This window comes from Equus przewalskii, chromosome 25 (assembly GCF_037783145.1).
Source record: "Equus przewalskii isolate Varuska chromosome 25, EquPr2, whole genome shotgun sequence".
Lineage (NCBI taxonomy): Eukaryota > Metazoa > Chordata > Mammalia > Perissodactyla > Equidae > Equus > Equus przewalskii.
In genome coordinates this window covers 41,925,692-41,947,143 of record NC_091855.1, presented here as the reverse complement: position 1 = coordinate 41,947,143, position 21,452 = coordinate 41,925,692, and the positions used below count along the sequence as shown (strand labels likewise).

Below are 21,452 nucleotides of genomic sequence, written 5' to 3'. Positions count from 1 at the left end.
CGCGGGTTCATTCATTCCCTGCCCCGCCGCCATTCCGGCCCCGGCTCCAGCGCGCACGTGGCGTCCCACGCCGGGGGTCGGGCCCCGCGCCCCCCGAGTGCGCCCGGGCTGGGCGCTGCGGGGGGAGCCGCCGAAGCAGCCGCGGCTGCGCGGGGCCGGGGCTGGCGGGGAGCCGGGCTGGGGGCGGGGGACGGGCGCTCCCTGCGGGAAGCCGGGCGGGGTGGGGGGAGCCCCGGCCGTGCCGGCTCCCGGCGCGCTCGGCCTCGCTTGGGGAGGGCGCGGGGCTGGGGGCGGCGGCGGCGGCGGGACCCGAGCGCGGCGGCGGCGGCGGCGGCGGCGGCGAGCAGCGCGGCTGCCCCGGGGCCATGTGGACGGGCGGCCGGCGGCCGGGCCGGCTGCGCCGGGCGGTGAGTACCTGCGAGCCCGGAGGGCACGGCGCGGGCACGGGCGCGGAGGCGGGGCGGCGCCACCCACGCCGCGGGGCGGGCTCCGCGCGGCGCCGCAGGCGGCCAGCACCCGCCTCGGGCGAGCGCGCGGCTGTCCAGCCTCTGCTCCCCGCCGCGGCGCGCCCTCCGGGGCCGGGACGCGTAGGCCCCGCCGCGCACGCCCCAGCGGCCGGGAGCGCCGGCCGGGACTCCCGGAGCCGAGCCCCTCGGGGCGGGGCGGGGCCTCGGCCTCAGCGCGCCGCCCTGCCCCCCGCGCGGCCGGCCCCGGCGCCTGGCGCCGATCTGCGGGTCCCGGGCCCCGCGCGCCGGCCCTGGGGCGCGAGGGAGGGTGGGACGCGGGCCAGGGCTTGGCCTGAGGGTCGGCGCCCCGCTGTGTCCGGGGCCAGAGGGCCAGGGTGCAGGCAGGCCTCCACCTGCCCTGCGTCAGGGGCAGGGCCGGCCCCGGCTCGGGCAGGCCGCCGGGAAAGGAGCCGGAAGGAGGCTGGAGCAAGGGCTGCTTCCCGGCGCGTGTGCAGCGCGTGGGCGCGCGCCAGCCCTAGGCACCCTCGGTCTCGTTCAGTACCTGCCAGGCAGGTGCTATAGGAAACTGAGGCTCAGGGAAGCGAGGACTCCCCCAGGGCCGCTCAGCTGGCGCGCTCACCCTCCCTGAACCCCAGAACGTTGGATGGGAATTTTGGCCCTAGCGTTTCCGCTTCCTGCCTGGTGTAGAGGTGTTTCCTTTATCGGCTGGGCCCCACCCCATCCCGAGTGGGGTTCCTTTGGGCCAGGAACAGCCTGGGCCACATGCTGGCGTCCCCTGAGCCAGCAGGATGGGAGCAGAGTAGGCACCCAGGAGCCAGTGGCAGGTGGCTGAGTGAGCCAGGCCTGCAGATGTGGAGCTCTGGATGGCCAGGGTCGCCCACTGTGCAGGCAGGGGTCAAGGCGGTGGGCAGGGTCTCCGTGGGCCTGGCTCCTACCCAAGCCCCAGTGCCCTCAATCTCTGGGGACCATGGACAGGTCCCCGCCTTTGCTGGGGGCCGTTCCCCCACCCACCAGCCACGGCAGAGGCCCTTTCCCCTCCCAGGGCCAGTGAGGACAGTGGGAGAAAGCCCCTTATAAACTGTGGTGTGCTGGCCTGGCCAGGCCCGGTGTGGCACTGCCGGCTGGGGCAAGTGGCCTTTGGAGGCGGCTCTGCCTGGCATCTGTGACACGCAGGGCGGGGAGGCGGCGGCGAGGGCCCTGGCAGCGTCCTCGAGAACCCTTAATTTTCCCGACTCTCACTATAATCAGGGCGGTGCAGAGAAGCAAGCACGGTGCAGATGCGCCTTCTCCCTGGCTGCTCAGGGCGGGGGCACGGTGCTGCCTGCGGACCCTCCCGGGCTGTTGTCTCATATTTATAGACGCCTGCGCTCTGTGTGCTGGTTCCTCCATCCGCAGGACCTGGAGCTGTTGGTACCTGGGGCGCCGAATGGGGAAGTCAGGGCTGCCGGCGGGACGGCTTCCGTGGGCTGGGGGGTCGGTGTGGGACATTTCCAGGTGGGGAGGGGAGGGGAGTCAGAACCAGTCGGGAAGACCATCTCCCATCCACTGGCAAAGACTCTTCGGCACGGGGTCTGGCCCACAATAGTTGCCATTTATTGAGCACCTGCTGTGTGCCAGGCCCAGTATAAGCATTTTCACCCTCATCTCCACGGCAACACTTTGAAGTGGTGCCCCTGCTCCTATAGGCACTTAATGATGTTGAAGAATGAATGAATGAATGAATGAATGAATGAGTGGGAGGGAAGGAGAGCAATCCGGGAGTCCCTGGCTTGTTTGGAGACGGTCCACGAATAATTTCCCAAATCCCAGGAGGCCATGCGGCCCAGGGGCTGAGTAGGAGTTGAACAGGTGAGGGCAGAGCTGTGTCAGCTGCAGCCTGGGGTCACAAGGCATGGGAGGGGAGTGCAGTGGGTCCAGGGGTGAGAAGAAGCTCAGTCCTTCGGAGTGTGGAGGTCAAGGGCGTGGCCATGGGGCAGGGAGAGGTGGCTCCTCCCCCAGAAGCAGTAAAGATCCCAGGGGGGAGACCCCGAGGCTCACTCGTTGGCCCAGAATTGCCCCCAGCGTCGCCTCCCAGTTCCCCCTCCGGCCCCAGAGCTGGTCACTAGCCTGGCAGAGAGGCCTGGAGGGGAGTCTGGAGTCTTGGTTCCAGCTCCTCCTCTGCTACTGACTTGCTGTGTGACCTTGAGCAAGGCCCCACCCCTCTCTGGGGCTCAGTGTCTGAGGCGCACCATCTATCACAGTCAGGGGCCTGACTTCCACGGCCTGAGAGCAGGCACCAGGCTGCAGCCTGTGGTGGGCCAAGCTGAGCAGAGCTGTCTCTGTTGTTCAATATTACAGGAATGAATGAATGAGTGAGCGAGAGAATAAGGGAATGAATTCTACATCCACCAAGCATGCTCTCCCCGTGTACCCCACTCTGCGCCAGTCACTAAGGCCACTTAGGTGAATCTGATACAGACCTCGCCCTTCGGAAGCGCCCAGTCTGCTGGGAAACATGGACCTTGACTAGTGTGGCAGGTGTCAGAAGGGAGGTGGGTCCCCTTCCTGGCTGGGGACCCAGCAGTGCCTCCAGCTCCAGCAGGCCCTCTGGGGGCTAGTACAGTGGCCCCTGGGGGCTCCCCAGGGTGGGGACCAGCTAGTGCCCCTCTCAGGGAGCTGCAGTCATGTTCAGATAGCAGGCCCTGAACCAAGTCGAGGATGGAGATGGGCCAGGCCTGGGTCCTGCCTGGGGGAGACAGACACAGAAAGCTCCTGTCATGGTGCAGGTGGTGCGTACTGGGGTTACAGGGCACACAGATGGAGCAGCCATGGGGGGTGGACTGAAGGGGATCATGGGGGGATGGTGGGGGGACGGACAATGATGGGAGGCATGTAGCAGGACAGACCAGTGGATGGATAGGTAGAAAGAAAGCTAGAAGGATAGATGGATGAGAGGAGCTATTGATGGGGATAAGTGGCAAGATAGATAGGGATGGATGGGTGAATGGAGAAAAGAACTGATAAGGATACAGGGCTGGATGGCTAGAACAAGATATCAATGGGTGGGTACATGGGGGGACTGATAGATGGGAGGACGGATTTCTGATGCATATGGATAGGTCAGTGGATGGAAGGATCTAAAATGGATGGATAGATGTTGACAGATGGATGGATAAAAGGATGGATGGATACAGAAGTACATTTCAGAGGATAGATGGAACAGGCATGAGAAAATGGATGGGTGCTAAATGGATACAGTGGATGCTGGGGTGGATGGATGGGACTTGAATAATGTCGGTAAGATGATACAGGGATGGATGGATACAGGAAGAGCGGATGGACAGGCGCGAGTGTGTGTCAGTGAATGCACAGACACAGGCATGGAAGGGTGGGTCAGTGCACAAACGGACATATGTCGACGGATGGATGCATCCGTGAGTGGACAGACGGATACTTAGATACAAGATACAGTAATGGATGGATACATGGATGAATGAGTGGATGGATGGATGGATACAGGAAGGAGAGGATGAGTGGATGGGTGAGTATGTGGCAGCAGATGGCGGGCACAGGCGTGGAAGGATGCATCGATGCGTGAATGGGGACATGCTAAGGGAGGGATGGCTACAGAGGTGGAGGGGTGGCAGGATGGTTGGTTGGATGCTGGAGCATCCTGATTCCCTTGAGGCTCGCCTCTTGCTCAGGTGAGCCCTGGTCCCGCTGGGTCAGTGGTGATACAGCGGGGAGGCTGCAGGGCTTGGGAGAGGGCAGGGGGCCATTAGACCCCTCCAGTTATGTGTTGCTGGAAAACACGCTCTGGAAACAAGGAAGCGTCAGTGTAGCCTCTTGTAACGACAGGGATTTCCTTGTCTGGGGGACTTCTTGGAAGTTCTGGACGACTCAAGAATTCAGAGTGCGGAAACTGACGGCACAGCACGTGCGTGGATGCTGGGGACTCGAGACCGCTAAGGCCTGTGGCCGCGCTTGAGGGTTCTCAGGCCAGGGTGGAAATATCCAGAAGCAGTGAGGCGGGGTGGTTAAAAGCACAGACTTGAGAATTCCCAGACCCTCAGTGTCCTCTTCTGCAAAGGGGGAAGGTGATAGAAACTTCTGCACTGGAACCAGGGAGGCTTTAAGGAAGGTGACGGACTCCTGCAGGTGTTCACGACAGTACCTGGCATGTGGCAAGCTGCGCCTGCTTCCCAGGAGCCCCTCAGAGCCCATGGCCCCCTCCGTGAAGTGGAGTAGCAAGCCCTTGCTTGGGGGTGCCGTGAGAATGAGGGGAGGTGACGTTTGAGCTCTCGCGGGATACTGCCCCGCTCATCCTGCAGGGTCCCCCCGGCCCCCTGTGGCTGGGTCTTCCCCTTCCAGCCCCGGGAGGCAACGGGGATCGTGTGACCCTCTTTTCTCGGGCTCGCTGAGGCCAGCTTTCCACCAGCAGAGTGGGGCCAGGCGGTGCTGGAGGCGCTGAGGGGTCCTGGTGAGGGAACAGGGCATGAGTCCCTGACCTCTGGGGTGCCCAGTCCCGGGTCTGCCGAGTCTAAGCTGTGTGACCTCAAACAAGTCACCTCGCCTCCCTGAGATTCAGCTCCTTTTAGCATAAAACAGAGCTCTGGCAGTCCCACCTGACAGGGCTGGGTGAGGATCCGGGATGATGATGGGTGCACATGCCCCACATGGCACACAGAAGGGGCCCCGAAGCAGGGCTGGAACAGATGAGTCCAGAGGCAGGAGCTGCCGTACCGGGAGCCCAGAAGCCCTTTCGGGAGAGGCCGCCCCGGCTGCGAGCCCAGGCAGCCAGCAGCATCCTCCGGGGCCTCGGGCCCAGGCGGCTGAGAGCCAGTGGGTTGTTATGACAACGGGAACTTGTCTGATGCAGCCGGCAACTCGGGGAGAGGCTCTGAGGACCGCCTGGCTGGAGCACTCTGGTGACCACGCGTCCTGGGGACTCGACTCATGAGAGCCCCGCGCTACAGTCCTGAGGTCCCACTGGATGCCAGGCTGCAGCTGAAGGCACCTAGCACCTGCCCCTCCCACCACTGCCCCTGGCTGGGTGTGGCTCCATCCCCATGTGCCGATGGGGAGGGGCGTGCCTTGCCTGAGGTCCTGTTGAATGTTGGAGGGGGTTTGAACTTAGATCTGCTCACCTCCCAGTCCGGTTCCCCCGGGAGCTGGAGGGCTGCTGCTGGGCAGGGGGCTGTCCAGGTGTAAGGGGGTGGCCGTCAGGGGCCTGCAGGGGACGCGGAGACACTGTGGCCTTCGCGAGACAGCCTGAGGTCCCTGCCCGTGCCCAGCCCCGAGGAGGTCCACGCCAGGCCTTGTGAACTGACGGCCTGGACCTGTGATGCTCATTCTCCTCCTCGTTCGTCTGAGAGCTCCTTCCTGAGCGCAGCTCTGTGCCCGGCCCCCTGTGGAGGGGACTTCTAGGGGACACGGAGGAGAACCGAATGATGGCAAACATGTCAGTTACAGAGGGGACCGTGTTACGGGAAGAGCAGGGGTTCTAAGAGGCTGTTGCGGGGACCCCCAGCCTGCTCCGGGAGATGGAAGGGGGCAGGCTGTGGAACCGAGCCCTGCAAGTTCCATGGGAGTTAGATGGTGAGAAGGAGGGAGGCAGAGCGAGTGGAGCGCTCCTGGCAGCGGGACCAGCAAGTGCAAAGGCCCTGAGACCAGGTGGAGCTCAGCAGGCTCGAGAACTTGATGGAAGTTCCTCTGCAGGCGGCGGTGGGGTAGCACAGAGAGAAGGCCCTGGGCGTCAGGGCTGGCAGGGGCATACGAAGGGGGGCATTGTCTGCTCATCCGGTCTGCAATTTTACAAGTTGATGCTGGCATGTTTATGGGATAGACAGAGCTGGACTGGCATAGGGTCAGGGGCCCCAGGGAGGGGTGACTGCAGGTGTCCAGGGGAGACATGGTGGCACCTGGGACCAGCGAGGTGACGGTGGGGAGGGTGGGAAGTAGTTGGGTCTGAGAGAGGCGGGGTCGCCAGGGCCTGGTGCTTGTGGGGTGGTGGGGGGGAGGGGAGAAGGGTGGGTCCAGGTGGCTTCTGTCCCTGTCCCGGCAGCTGAGCTCGTGGAGTGTTTCTGACATTCGGCAGGGGTTCTGGGGGCATCCAGGGAGGCGGCTGGCTGAGCCTGGAGAGAAGGGGCATCTGGGTGCTGCAGGTGGGCAGTCCCAGGTGCACGGCCCAAGCAGCACCAGCAGCCAGGGCAGGGATGGGGGTCACGGCCACCCAGGGCCTGGGACTGCCACCCCTATGCAAGCCCTCTTTTGACTCCAGTGCCCATGCAGCTGCATCCCAGGAAAGAGTCCTGCCTGGACCCCTGGCCTCCTGAGATGCCAGGAGGAAGTGCCAGCACCTGGCTGGGGCCCTTCTCTGGGTTAATCTCCCCTAGCCGGCTCTCCATCCAACTACGTCCTGGGCCGCCATGTGCCAAAGGTTCTTGCCACAGAGCATTATCAGCCACTGTTCCTCTCCTTATCCCCTGTATATCACTGAGGAATTGCACACAGCTGCTAGGAACAGAGACTGGAAATAACCATGGCTTAAATAAGACAGGGAGTTATTTCTCTCTCAAGTTAAACAAGTGCCAGAGGCAGGTGGCCCAGGGCTGGTGTGATGGCTCAGTGGTCATGAGGAACCCAGATTCCTTTTGTCTTTCTGCTCCTCCATCCTTTATATATGGCTTCTGCCACAAGTTTGCCTCATGGTGCAAGACAGCTGCAACAGCTCCAACCATCACTTCCATGTTCCAGATAAGAAGCAGGAGGGTGGGGAATGGGAACAAAAAGGGCAAGGGCAAGCTGTCTTATCCCTTTTAAGGAGCTCTCCCAGCAGTCAAATACAAGCACTTCTGTTTATATCTCATTGGCTAGCCCTGGCTGCAAAGGAGGCTGGGAAATGCAGTAGCTGGGTATCTTGCCTCCCAGAGTAAAATGAGGGTTCTTTATGAAGGAGGATAGGAGAAGGGTTGACAACCAGCGGTCGCCACCACGCCCTCCCACTGTGCCAGGCCCATGCAGTTCTAGTTTCCCTGCCTTTCCTGTGCTCATCCTGTCATGGCGGTTGTCATCGCCATCTGTGTCCTGTCTGCCTCTCCATGTCCCTGCGCCCAGCGCCGCACCTGGCAGAGGAGAAGGCGAGAGTGGAGCATGTGAGGCCCAGCCCGGGGCCCCTCCCTGCACACAGCAGGTGCTCAATCCGTGCAGGCTGCCTCCCCAGGCGGATGCAGAGCCCAGGACATGACCTTCTCCTCTCCAGCACTTTCTAAGCTCCGAAGCCCAGCTCCCATTTAGTGAGGATCAATTTAGGGGCGGGAGGCCCCTGCCACGTGCTCCCCGGATCAATGGGCAGATGGGAGTCCGGTGATGGCTCTGGCCAGTGAGGGACAGCTGGCCCTGCCCACCCTCCCCCCCCCCCCCCCCCGCCCAGAGAGGGGCTCCAGCCCCAGGGAGAGAAGCGGGCTCAGCAAGGCGCTTGGAGAGCTTGGCCTCGGACGGACGGACGAGGATGCTCTCAGAGGCCGGCTCCCAGGCACAGGGCCCCGACCCCGGCAGCCCCAGGCGGGATGGCCACCGCTCCCTCACGGAGCCTGGGGCCGAAGGGCCCAGGAAGGAGGCGCACAGAGAGGGCGCACAAAACCGCCAGCCGAGCTCCAGCCCTGGGCGGAGCCCCGAGGGCCAGACCCCTCGCCCCAGCTGGGCAGCGCGGCCCCGCCAGGAGGAGACACAGACGACCCCTGGCCGGCCACCCACCCCAGAGCCCCTGGGCACGGGCACTGGGGCTGCCACCGGCCCCCTCGCCCGCCTGGGCCGCCGCCGGGAGGCCAGGCTGCCCTTCTCCAGGTTCCTGGACGAGGTCACTGTACGAGTGCTGGATCCTGGGACCCTGGAGGCCTTGCGGGGACTCAGAGGCCGCAGCCCGGAGCCCTCCCCGGGTGGGCAAGGCCCAGGCCCGGCCCAGGAGCCCCTTGGGGGAGCTGCAGCCCCACAGAAGATGCTGGCCCTGAGCCCTCAACTGTCCTCCGAGACGGCGGCTGAGGCCGCGAGCACAGCAGGGCCAGGCAGGGCCCTGGAGACGGGCGGGCTTCGCGTGGGCAGCAGCGAGCACGGAGGCCAAGCTGCCTCCCCCCGCAGGCCTCCAAGCCGGGTGAGTCTGAACCCCGGCCCAGCCCCCAGCAGCAGGCCGCGGGGCAGCGGTCAGCTGCGACCCCTTCCCTCCTCCCTCCATGTGCCATTTCCCCACCCGAGGTCCCTCATCACACCCCTTTTATAATATCTGTAATGAGAAAGACCTTAAGCGCCAAAAGAATGAATCTCTAAGGTGAAATTTCTGGCTTTGGGGCAGGCAGAATATTTCTGGACAGAGTGTGCATGAGGAAACAATAAGGATGACAATAATAACGTCACCCCATTGGCAGAGCCCTCCGCACTTTACCATGCGTTCTATTTAATTACCCCTTTGAATGTCTGAGCCTCGGACGCCGCTGCCTGAGGCAGGATGTTACAGTCCTGTTGGCAGCTCTGCGGGTCCACGTCCTTCACGGCTGCCCCTGTTTCCCGGTGTTGGAAACTGAGGCTGGGAGGGACCCTGGTCGCATGAGGAGGCCGGGCATGGGCTGAGGTCGTCAGGTGTAAGCGCAGGTCTCTCTCAGCAGGCCCTCCGCGCGGGCGCACACACACGCACACGCTGGCCACAGACGCGGCGGCAGAAGGATCTGGAGAGATGCTCGGCCGTCCAGGGGGTCGAGCAGTATGAGCATCAGGAGGGCAGCCCCCGCGTGCTTGCACTCCCGCCTCGGGGCTGACCTTCTGTCCCCAGAGCCATCTGTGTCCCCAGGGGCAGGGCTGGGTCGTCACGGGCTGCTGAGGCCGTTGTCCCCTCCTGACTTCTCTGGGCACAGGAGCGCGGTGGGGCCGTAGGGCCAGTGGGGACCATCTCCCTGACCCCTCCCGGAATGTCCCTGTGGGGAGAGGTGGTTTGAACACAAACTCCTGGGCGGCCGCCGGGGCCGATACTCACTGAGTGTTGTCCTTTAAGCTCCGGGTCCCCAGCCTCCGGGCGCCACCGTTATGCCCTCCATGTCCAGAGGAGGAACCGAGGCCCTCAGAGGTCATGCAGAGGAGCCGGTTGGAGCCCCCTCTGCACCTCTGCCAGCTTGCCCTCCAGGGGTCCGCCTCCTTCTCCAGGGAGAGCTGGGGAGCAGCGTGGCTGGGGGGCAGTTCTGAGCATGTGAAGCCCACCAACCCTTCCCCTGCGGGTCTGCTGTGGCCAGCTGGGCCACACCCAGCCCGGGAGTTCTCAGCTCAAGGATCTGCTGCCTGCTGTGTGACCCTGGACAGGTCACCCACCCTCTCTGGGCCTCAGTTTCCCCGACCGTGGAGAGGCAGTAAAGGTCATGATTCTTCCTCTGCCTTGCCATGGGGAAAGCATCCTGCGGGTACCCAGTAAGCATCGTGTCCCCAGCCTCCTCCCCGGGGGCCTGGTGATCCAAGCCCCCTGCCTCTCTGCCGCTCTGGGCTCTGCACACCACACAGAGCTCACTCTGGGGACCGCTGGGCCCCGGGGGAGCCCAGAATGCCCAGGCCTCTGGAGGATCCTGCCTTGAGTCTCCTCACACACGCCCCGTGGGGCTGCCAGACAGCACAGAGCCTCGGGGATCAGTGGGTGCTGGGGGGGTGGGGCTGCGTCCTGGGGCCCAGCTGGGAGTGTCCTTCCCAAGGGGCCGGTGTGGGCTCCTTGAAGCAGGAGGTGGGCATCAGCCCCTACCCCACCCTCCCGCCCAGGGTCACATCCCCTGGTGGGCATCTACCCCGGGTCCCCTCAGCATCTCGGAACAGGCCAGTGAGAGACACCAGGATCGGGCCCATGGACCGAGCTGAGGCTCAGAGAGCTGAGCCCTGGGAGAGCCCCATCTCCCTCGGCGTCTTCGCCTGTGTTTGTCGAGGGGAGTTAGAGCGAGTGGGGGGATCCCAGTGTGTGGCAGGAGTTCGCTCACTGGGATGATGATGGCAATGAAGATGACAACGATCCCCTTCTACTGGGCACCCCTGCCCCCTGGCCTGGACAGGCCTGTGTTCCCAGAACAGTTCCCAGGGTCAGGGTGCAGCTTTGGGAGGCAGGGCAGCCTGCCGGCTTCCAGCCATTATCCTAAAAGCCCCTCCTCAAGGACAGCGCCTGGAGTCCCACCATTGCCCACGTCAGGGAGGAAGCTGCAAGCCAGGGAGGGCCCTGGATTTCCCACCTGCCTCTGCCTCATCCAGCCAAGGGGCTCTGGGGGCTCCCTGGTCCTCCCCTTCACTGTCTAGCAAAAAGAAAACGCTGTAGATGGCCTCTGGGACCTCCAGCTGTACACTGTCCACAGCTCCCTCATACTATAGTGTGAATGACTCAAGCCATCCATTTCCTGAGAATAAAAGGGTCAGAGAAGGGAGCAGGAGGCACAGGGCCCTGGTCACGGAAGGAGAGGTGGGCTGGGGGTTCTGAAGGGGCCTGGGTGGGATTGTGACCCCTGAGCCAGGCCGGGACGTCCCCAGAGCTGCAGTCGATCCTGTCCCAGGGGCTCTCCTGCCAAGTGACCTGGGACAAGTCGGTCCACCCTCCAGGCCTCAGGCTCCCCCTCTGCAAGGCAAGCCGAGGTGCGGAATGGTGCCTCTGCCCGCTGGGGGACCCCCGAGGTGCCTCTGGAGGGGGCAGCTGCCTCCCCGCTCCCCAACTGTTACCACGTGGGAATGTGGGCCAGAGTTGCCAGATCTTCCAAAATTTCAGTAGAAGCCAAAAATATGGATTTTAAAATGAAACTCTCCCAATTTTTAAATGTTGGCTCAAATGTTTAAAAAAAATTTTAAAACCCTCTTGCAGGCCAAATACAACATGCTGGTGGGCCAGATTTAGCTCCGGGAGGCCAGTTTGCAGCCGCCGGCCTGGGCCTTTGCTCGGCACAGGGCTGGGAGCCCCGAGGCCTGAGGCCACTCGGAGCCCAGGGAGAAGGGGCAGGATTGGGACCGGGCATGGCTCAGACCGCAGCCCGTCCTCTGGAATCCAAGGGGAAGGACGTTCCCAGCCAGGGTTCAAGTCCCCAAATTGCTGGGTGACCTTGGGCAAGTGCTCGCCCCTCTCCCATCCATCAGCTGAGGCCAGGAGAGCAGGGCGCCTCCATTGGCGTTCCCGCTAAGGTCCGAGGATGTGCCACTGTGTGGCCAGCACAGGCTAGCCCTGTGGGGGATGCTGAGGGACACGCGGCTGGCTTCCCGCCCCCAACCCTCGTCCCGGAGACGCCCCCGCCCCCTCCCCCAACTTCCTCCCGGAGACCCCCCTGCCGCCCCCCCCCCCCCGCCGCCCCCCTCCCTGCCCAGTCTTGGTCTCCCGGGCCGGGCCGACTCCGCCCCTCCCTGAACCCTGACCTGGCAGAGCCCCCTCCCCCGTCTACACTGACCCGGTTGGCCCTCTCCTCCGGCGTTGCGGCTGTGAGTGCGGACTCCGTGCTGACGGCTCCAAGATTCGCTTCTCCCGCGCCTCCTCTGGACTCCAGACGCAGGTACCCTCCTTGTGAAGTCCCCGCTGGGCCGTCTGACAGACGCCCCTGGGCCTGAGCCCCGATCTTCTCCCCGCTCCTCCTTGGCGATTCCCTCTCCGCTCCCGCCTCTGCTCTGTCGGGGCTCCGAGCGCCTCCCCGCACCCCGCCCCGGGCCCCCAGCGCCTGGATTTGTGCGGGCGCCTCCGGCTGGACCCTCCAGCCCTGCGCTGGCCCCGCGGGGCGTCCTCCACGCGGCGGCAGGCCTCCTCTGCGCAGCCCTCCGGGGCTTCTGACCCGCTTGGGATGGAAGGCCAAGTCCTGCCGTTGGCCCACGAGGCCCCCCAACTCGGCCCCTCTCCCCACTGGTGGCGGAAGCGCCCCAGTCTCAGCAGGTACCGTGCCGAGCTGGCTCCTCCTACCAGTCTTTGCTCCTGTTTGGCCTTGACCTCCCTGTTGACAGGTGCAACCCCAGGGACCCGGCCTCCCTGTGCTCAGCAGACTCTCCTGTCAGGCACACTGGGGCCCAGGGCGCTGCCCCGATGTCCCTGTGATCTGTCCCTCTCGAGAATACCAGCTGCGTGAGGGCACAGGATTTCCTCTAGTTGGTTCACTGCTGAATCCTCTGGAACAGGGCACACAGTTAATGTTTGTTGAATGAATGCGAGAAGGCAAGGAGTGATGTAAAACATCTTAGAAGGACGTTCACCCCAAATGGTTAAATTAAAAGGCTGGCTCTCCAGAGTCCTGGCAGACCTTTAGAAGCCCTGTCCCCAGGACAGGGCCACCTGTCACTCACAATGTCTTTTGAAGATTTTCCATCCTCCCTATGTGAGAGATTGAACTCAGAGAGGTTGAGAGCATTGTCTGAGGTCACACAGCTACTTAGGAGGCCCAAGTTGCCGTCAGTGGGAGGGGGGTGGTCCCTGTCTTGGCTGTGCCTGGAATTTGTCTCCCCCACTCCAGGCCTTGTCTCTGCCCTCCTTTTCCCCAGCTTGTTTCCTCCCCTTGAGGTGGTGTTGGGGGGAGCAAGATAAGGGGGAAATTGAGGAAACGAGCCCAGAGTGGATAGGAGGAGGCCCTAGGGGCTGAGGATTGGGGTTGGAGTCTGAGAGGCCAGCCGCAGGCCCCGAGGGAGGGCAGGACGGGCCCAGGGTCACACGGCGAGCCAGGACCAGCACCCAGCAGGCCCCCTCCGACCTGGACTCACTTTCCTGCTCTCAGTAGTTCCAGGAGCCGCAGGATTTAGGGGATGGGAGCAATGCAGCGGCCGGACAGAGCAGCAGTCACACGTCCCGAGGTGGGGGCTGAGTGGGACTGACCCGCACGCGCAGGGGGGCTCCTGGTCAGGGCTGTGCGCCAGGGGGGATGCGGGCTGGGTGCCCCAGGCTCGGGGCGGGCTTTAGGGAGGGGCCGTGAGAACAGACGGAGGCTCTGTGTGGGGGCAGATGCCTCTGAGTGGGGTTCAGAACCGCCCCGTCCATTCAGGCTCGTTGGGGGCCTCGGGGCTGGGACCTGGGGATGGAGACACCGGGACCGGAACCGAGAGGCCCTGCTGTCAGGGGGTCATTTACAGTGCAGGGCGGGGGTCGGACAAATGACCAAGGAGGATGAGTACCCAGAGACAGGGTGTGGGGAGAGGTCATCTGGTTGGGGAGAGGGGCTGCTGTAGACAGGTGGTCAGAGACAGAAGGTGCCAACCACGCCGAGATCCGGGCCCAGCATTGCAGGCGGAGGGAAGTGCAAAGGCCCTGAGGCAGGGGTGAACTGGGTGAGCTTGGGACCAGCACAGTGGCCAGTGTGGCCGTGCATCTCAAGTGAGGGGCAGGTGGCAGGGTGTGGTCAGAGGGTCAGGCAGGGCCAAGTCAGTATTTATCACCCCTCACCGAGGCCTGGCTGGGGCCACAGAGTTGCCTCTGTCCACGGCCTCTTGGGAGCACCTGCTGTATGCCTCAGTCACCATGCCTAGGGTCACCTGGAGGGTGGCAGCTGTGGAGACTGACGAGAGCCCCCTTCCCAGGTCTCCGGCTCCTGCACGCAAACCACAGGGCTGCCCTGGGAGCCTCTGTGCATCTGTCAGATGGGGAGACAAGACCCGGCCCACGGAGTCCCTGCGAGCATTAAATGGGGTGGGTTCCGTCCGTGGTCAGACGGAAGGGTGCATGGGTCTGCTTCTGACCTGGTGGCCCTTCTGAAGCTCAGAGTTGTGCAGGGAACAGGAAACCAAGCAGGTGGCGGGAGGGGGTGGTGGGGCCGTGGCCGCCAGGGAGCTCAGAGTGGGGCTGGGGAGTCTTGGGGGGCGGGCAGTCCTGGGGAGGGGGCCCAGCAGGGGCAGAGACACGGTGGAAGGGACGCGTGGCACCGTCCAGTTTGGCCAGTACGAAGGGCTCGTGTGAGGTAGCTGGAGAATAAAGGCGGCCACTGGGCTGGACCACCCAGAGGGGACGGGGGTAGACTTTGGGACAGACAGTGACGAGGTCACAGGTGGGTTGCAGGAACAGGCCTGGGGCCGTGAGTGTGGGGTGGATGGAGGGACAGTGCCCGGAGGCGGGAATGGACTGTCTCTTGAGTCTCCTGGCCACCCGTGTCCCACCTGTGCCGGAAGAGCACTGGGATCCCACTTGCCGACGGGTCCCTGAAGGGGCCAGAGGGGCCCCGAGGGTGTTTCCCACCCCCTCATTTCTCAGTGGGGACCGGGGCATCCCACAGGCCCCTGGTACTCAAGGTCCCCACTGGCCCCGGCCCTCCTCCTACAATGGAGGCACCACCTCTGCTCCGACACGCGGGCAGCGCCCCCGTCCTCCTTGGTGCAGCCCCCCGGCAGGCCTGGGCTGCGGACGTTTTTTTTAAAGATTGGCACCTGTTGCCAGTCTTATTTTTTCTTCTTCTTCTCCCAAAGCCCCCCAGTACATAGTTGTATATTTTAGTCGTGGGTCCTTCTAGTTGTGGCATGTGGGACGCCACCTCAGCATGGCCTGCTGAGCGGTGCCATGTCTGCGCCCAGGATCCCAACCTGTGAGACCCCAGGCTGCTGAAGGAACGTGTGAACTTAACTGCCAGGCCACGGGGCTGGCCCCCAGGCCACTGACCTTGAGCCGGCCGTTTCACGCTGCGGCCCTGGTGCCCTCATCCGTAGAAGTGGCGTCTCGGGAATGTCCCCGAGTCTTTTGGTTAGTGAACTGCAGGGTGGAGACTGGAACATGGGGCTCTGGCTCAGCACCAAGACCATTGCCAAAGGCACGGTGCCTCCCCGCAGGGCCAGCCTCACGGCTCGCCAACCGTGCACAGCTGGGACTGCTCATCACAACCTGTCCAGAGCCTCAAGCAGGGACTCCTGCCCCCCACCCCAGGGGAGGTGCCGGGCTAGCCCCAGGACACAGCCAGGAGAGACACAGACCCCACCCCAGGGAGTGCACATGTGGTGTGGAGGTCTCAACCCATCAAGGCCTCTGGGTCTCCATGGAGGGCTGCCCGGAGGGGGAGGCTATGAGGGTGAGGGCAATGGTTACCCTGCAGGCACTGCGCCTGGGGAGAATTTGAGATGTTGTGGTAGCATCAGGCCAGGCTTCAAGGTCTGGAATAGCACAGTGAAGGGAGGGGCTGCTGAGGCGCAGGCTCTGGACCCCTCCCCTCTGCTGTCTCCTGCCGCGCCCTGCCCCCACCCCCTGCCCCCAGGGCCACTCAGCAGCCTCTCCTAGAGTCCCTTCTTGGGGGAGAACTTGCCGGACAGGCCTTTTAGAAGAGCTGAAACATTCAGTGTAAATAATTAAGGCTAAATTTTTAAAATTAAATTTTAATATATTCGTATTAATCTTAGACAAACTCCCTGGCAGGTCATTGACAGTGAGTGATGGAAGCCACTGGAGATAGATGAGGGGGTGTCCCCAGCCTTGGGTGGGAGCGGCCCCTGAGGAATGGGGTCTCTCCTCGGCCGTGAACCGGGAGTGACGCTTCCGTGAGAGGCGCCCCGCCGTGCGAACGCCGGGAGGGGTGGGGGGCAGCGGTGCTGTCATTCCTGCCCTCCGGGGAGGGTGGCCTCCCAGGGCGGGAGGGGGAGTTCGCTTCTCAACCATCAGCCCCTGGAGAGCAGGGCTCGCTCACTCGCTGCCCCCTCCCCACCCCAAGAAGTTCGCGCAGAGCCTTGGGTGGATGGACGCGCGCTCGGACGGCGGGGCTGACCCCGGGAGGCGCGGCTCCTCCTCCGCTGCGTTGGGCCCGCGAGGCCGGGCCTGCTAGGTGCTGGGGGGGCCCTGGTGAAGGGACAGGGCGCCTGCGGGAACTCACAGCCAGAAGGGAAGAGGCAGGAGCCCACAGGCCACAGTGCTGTAGGACCCAGGCATGCATTGTCCGTGTGTATTGAGCGCCTGCTGTATGCTGGGATCGAGGGCGCTGAGCATGGAGATGGGCACCCGGAAAAGGTGGGCCTGGAGTACCCAGGGGGCTTCCGAAGGTGTTGGCCAGGCGGCCAACTCTGTGTCTTGGGGGAGGAGGGTATATCCAGGGGGTCCAGGCTCGTGGTCTCGGACAACTTTTCGAGCGTTGGGGATTGTGCCTGGCTGCCAATCCGGGCCCCTTGGGGTCCTTCCCTCTGAATTTCTTTCCCCCGCCCCAGCCCCTTCGCAGACCGCAGTGCTGAAGGGCAGCAGAGCGCTTTGTCCGCCTCCCCCTGCCCCCAATCCCAGCTCGCAGGTGAGGAAACTGAGGCCAGGAGAGTCCCGGGAAGGCCTGCGCTCGCCCTCGGGGAGTTGGCGGCCGAGCCTGGCCGAGGCCCCCGGGCCGGGCCTCCCAGCTCGGCGCTGGCGGCCGGGCTGCGCCCTCGCCCGGCGGGGCGGTGGGGGAGGCGGCGTGGGGCCCGGACCGGAGCGGAGCGCGCTCCCGGCGGACGCGGCGGCGGCGCCCGGCGCGAGGGGCCGGGATGGGCAGTCATCAGTCTTCCCAGGTGTGTCGCGTGGTCCCTGGGCTCAGCCCCTCGTCCCCCGTTAATGTCAGTCATGGCACGGAAAGACGGGGGAAAGCCCCCGGGAGCGGCCTCTCCCGGGCGATGGAGAGCCCGCCCCGCGCCCCCCGCTCCGCGCAGGAAGTGCGATCCCGCCCGGGCCGCTCGCGGTCCCCGTCGTTCGCCGGCGCCCGCAGGGTTAACGGCAACGGGTGGGTCCCCCCTCCCGGCGCGCGGAGGGGCTGCCCGGCAGCGCGGGGCTGGGCGGGGAGGGTCTCCAAGCCGCGCGCGGGCGGGTCTGCGCAAGCCCGGCAGGGAGCCCCGCCGGAGAGCCGGGCGCGCAAGGGTTAATCCCTCGGGCCCGGGAGGGGCGAGCCAGGCCGGAACCTCAGCATCTGAGGGCAGCGGGGTCCCAGATCGAGGAGTCTGAGGTCCCAAATGCCATCACCCTCGGATTGTGTAAGTGACGGGGTCTGCAATTCCGTCAGGCCCCCAGTTCCGCGATTCGAACATTCTCCGACTCGGAGGTTCTGCTCGTCTTCCTCCCGGAGGGAGCGCGGGGCTGGAAGGGTTAACGGGCGGGGCGGGGTGCGGGGGTGGAGCAGTGGGGGCCGCGGCCACCGGAGAGTTAACGGGACCGGGTCGGGTCCCCCTCCTCCGGGCGAGAGCGGGATCGCCCCGGGCCGTAGCTTCCCGAGTCTTCGGGCCAGCCCCCTACTCTCCCCCGGGGGGCGTAACTCGGTGCCGGGGCGCGCGGCAGCCCGGGCGGGCTCACCTGTTACTCGGCCACGGCCCGGCGCACCCTCCAAGTCCGAAGGACCGCGGCCCGGGGGTGGGGGCTGGGGGCCCGCGGGCCGGGCTTCCTGCCGACCGAGCACGCGGGGGTGCCCCGCCGCCGCGCCCGCCCGTGCCCGCGGTGCCGGCTCCGCCCGGCGCGGCCGCGGAGCGCACGCCTCCTGCCCGCTGACCCTCTCCTTTGGTTTCTCGCAGGCCTCTGCCGCAGACATGGAGAAACTCAGGTGAGTGGAGCGTCTTCCGTGCCGCGGCTCGCGGGTGCCGGGGTCGGGGGTGGGGGCGCTGGGGAGGGCGCGGGGAGGGAGAAGCCTGTGCCGGGGCGCATCCACGGGGCCGCGGCCGCCTCGGCGGGGCTGGCCCGGGCCGGGGTGCCTGTGTGTGGTGCGTGTGTGCGCGCGCGAGACAACGGGGAGCCCCGCGCCGGGGCTCCTCGATTGGGCCGGGGCCGCGGCGGCGGGCGGGGGGCGCGCCACGAGGGCCGGCCTCCGCGGTCCCCCGTGCCCTGCCCCGGACTCTCGGCTGTCCCCCGGGACCCTCCAGGTTTCCGCTCCTGCTGTTACGCGCGGGTCCCGGCACCGGCTGCGCCCCCACCCCCCGGCTGACTGTAGCCCGGTCCTCAGCTTTTAAGTTTCCGCCTCGTGGGGGCGGGGGTGGGGGATGGAGTCCTCGCGGCTGGCTGGCCGAGGCAGGCGCGTCTTGGAGCCATTTTGGGGGAATCCCGCGACGGCGTCTGGGGAGTGTCCCCCGCGGCCACCCTCCAGGGCTAAACTTTGAGCCTTTGTGGACTCCACCCGGCTCCCTCCGCGGCAGGCCGGGGAGCAGCCGATTTGAATATCCACGACTTCCTCGGCGACTTCCCTTGGCCACCTTGACCCCCACTTTGGGAACACCCCTCCTGTGTTTTCCTTCCGGAGTCTGAGCCGAGGCGGTGTGTGGGCAGCAGGCCCAGCTCTGGCTGCCGCTCTCAGCGCGGTCCACCCCGGCCTGGAGGGTCTCTCGCCCCCCCTACTCCCTCCTCCGAGGCCAGAATCAGCATCAGTGGGCAGGACTCTAGGTAGCAAGGCACCCATTCCCCAAGAGGCAGGGACCCAGCAGAGCCCAGGATTGCCCCAGGGCGGGTCCCTGGGGCTGGGTGCCTTCCCAGGGACCCATAGCCCCGTGGGTGAGTCGCTTGGAATGCCCAGGTGGGAGTCTGGGGCTGGTGGGCTCGCACAGAGGCTGCAGATTGGACACCAGAGTGGGGCCATCTCCTGGCCACTGAGCTGGAGTGCAGCCCCCTGTTGTGGGTCCAGCAGGGCCGACCCGTTTGTTCTGGCTGGGAGGAGGGGTCCAGTCTCTTAGGTTTTAGGAGCTCAGATCCCAAACCCATGTGGGTCAGCGAGGCGCCCTCGTCATGGTCAAAGTCTGGGCGGGGCTGGTAAGGCCAGAGAGGGCAGCTCTGGCTGTGGCCACACAGATGGGCTGAAGCCAGGCCTCTGACCCCAGGCCAGGCCCTCCCCAGGACCCACGCTGGCCATCCTCTCAAGGGGTTGAGCTCCCTCTGGGGGAGGGGTGCTGCTTAACTCCACTGGGATTGGAGGAAATGGTGGCATTCGTGGGACCCCCTGAGGCCAGCCTAGGGGGTCCCCTCTGTGGCCCTCTTTCTCTTTCCCTTTCTCTCCCCACCCAGCCAAAGCTCTAGGCAAGAGGGACAGAGACATGTCCCCCATAGCCTGGTTGGGGACACAGGTGGGCAGGTGAGCAGCTCCACTGTCCGAGCTGCTGGGGGCTTCCCTGGGCTGAGTCCTGGAGGCTGGTGGCAGTGGCCTGGGCCTGGGTTCCTGGCTGCACGGGGCCACGTCCCCTTTCAGTCGAGGCAGAATTCTGGAGCTGGCAGCAGCGGGGGTCCCATGGGGGCAGGACCCGGCATCGCCCCCCAGAACTGGGGAGGGTCCTGCCCCCCACCTCGTCCCGTTAGTGTTCTCAGAGCTGCCCCGAGGGACTTTCCAGACCATTCCTTCCCGGCCAGTGCAGGGGCTGCCCCTGGGGGTTCTGTCCTGCATTTAGTTCCAGGGGTCCAGGACCAGGAGGCCCAGGGGATGCAGGGGAAGTCAGTCAGCATGGCCTCCTGCAGGGAAGGTCACAGAGTTTGGGGTCCCATAGACCCTGTGTCTGGCAGAGTCCTGACCCTCTGTGGGCCTCAGTTTCCTCATCTGTAAAGTGGGTGTCCTAGCCACCCCCACCTTGCAGGGCTGTTGGGAGGCTGATGTGAGCTGCTGTGGCTGACCTGTGTCACCTGGGACCTGGCCCATAGCCAGGGCACAGGTAGAGGGTCACCGTGGGGCATGGGAAACTGCACGATTACAGGTTCCCCGGGCAGGAGAAGACGCACCTGCTGTCCAAGCAGCGGGCTCCCGGGGAGTCCAGAGGTCTGACCCTGCGCCTGGTCCTGCCTCCTGGCCCTAGAGTGTGGTTGTGTACATCACAGGCTGGGCCTGGGGGTCTAAATAGAGAGGGCAGGCCCTTGGGCCACCACCTGACACCCCCACCGCCATGCCTGGAACAGAGCCTGGCTCGAAGAAGGGCCCAGGAAGTACTTGTTGAACGAGCAAGGGACAATGTCATTGTGACCCCCGGTGGCTCCCTTTGTGGGCAGGTACCCAGCTGGGGCCATCCCTGCCCCCATCCCTCCGCCCGACTCCCACTTCTCGCCACCCGCCCCATACCGCATCCCACTTCTGAGGCCTGAACCAGCTGTCACACCTCTCTGCCTTTGCCCGTGCTCTTCCCTCTGCCTAGCATGCCCTTCCACCTGCCTTCTTGTCCACATGACAAACTATTTGTCCTCCTTGTCACCTTTTTTCTGTGGCTTTTGTGACCCCCTTGCCCCTCACTCCCAATGGACTCCTGCCCCCTCTGTGTACCAGGTCCTGCATGGGCACTGAGACACAGTAAGGCCCAGCCTGACTGCAGAGCAGGGACACAGGCCCATCGACAGATCCTCCCAGGGATCCTAGGTCGGGGACACTGGCCTGGGCTATCAGGGAGGGCTTCCTGGAAGTAGGGACATTTGAGCTAAGGCTTGAAGGATGAATAGGAGTTTGCAAGGAGGACAGACAGGATAGAACTTCCAAAGGTGCAAAGGCCCGGGGGCCTGAGGGAGCAAGGATATGTCTTGGGAGACAGGTGAAGGGTGGGGAGTGGAGGGCAATGGAGTGACCTCTGCCCTCCCCCTGCTCCAGATGGGAGCCCTGCGGGCAGGGCCTGGGTCTGACCCCTTGATTCCTCCAGCCCCGGCACCAGGCAGGGGCTGGCCCACAGTTGGGCTCCCCAAGGTCTGGGCCCTGTGGCTCTGGCCTCATGTGTGCCCTCTGCCCCCTGACCCTCCTCCCGTAGCATCCTGCGTCCGACTGCTTCAAAACTTTCCTGTGACATGGAGTATTTATAGCTGTGCACGCGGCCGCTGCCCTGTGCGCAGAGCCGCTGCTCCGCTAATCCCGGTTAATCCCCTCCTCTGCCTTCCTCGCCGGTCCCCGCGCCTCCGCTCCCCCGGGGCCGCCTTGTCTGCTGCGGGCCTTTGGGCCGGCCCTGCCTCTGCGTGCGCTTCCGTCCCCTCCTCTGTCATCTAGGAAAGTGGGTCACTTGCCTCACAGGGCACTTGGGACACAGAAAGTGCCCAGGAAACCCAGAGCTATTCTGGTTACGAGTCCGCCCCTCCCCGCAAAGGACGGTTTTTCAAAGTTGTGAAGGGGGGCGGGCACAGGAGAGAGTCACACGTGTCCG

The 21,452-nt window shown here is 64.8% G+C and overlaps 1 protein-coding gene across 4 annotated transcripts in view; it reads left to right on the top strand.

Moving 5' to 3' along the window:
- The first annotated feature begins 211 nt into the window (after nt 1–211).
- BEGAIN (brain enriched guanylate kinase associated) overlaps nt 212–21,452 on the top strand; it is a 48,079-nt gene continuing 26,838 nt past the window's right edge. For 2 of the 4 annotated variants that reach the window (XM_070593579.1, XM_070593578.1), the window contains exons 1-2: nt 228–407; nt 17,886–17,914. In XM_070593579.1, coding sequence (XP_070449680.1) covers nt 366–407; nt 17,886–17,914 — 71 coding nt within the window. In that variant the 5' untranslated portion in view covers nt 228–365. Of the gene's footprint in view, nt 408–17,885; nt 17,915–21,452 lie in introns of all 4 variants that reach the window. The other 2 variants (XM_070593581.1, XM_070593580.1) reach the window with 1 other exon arrangement.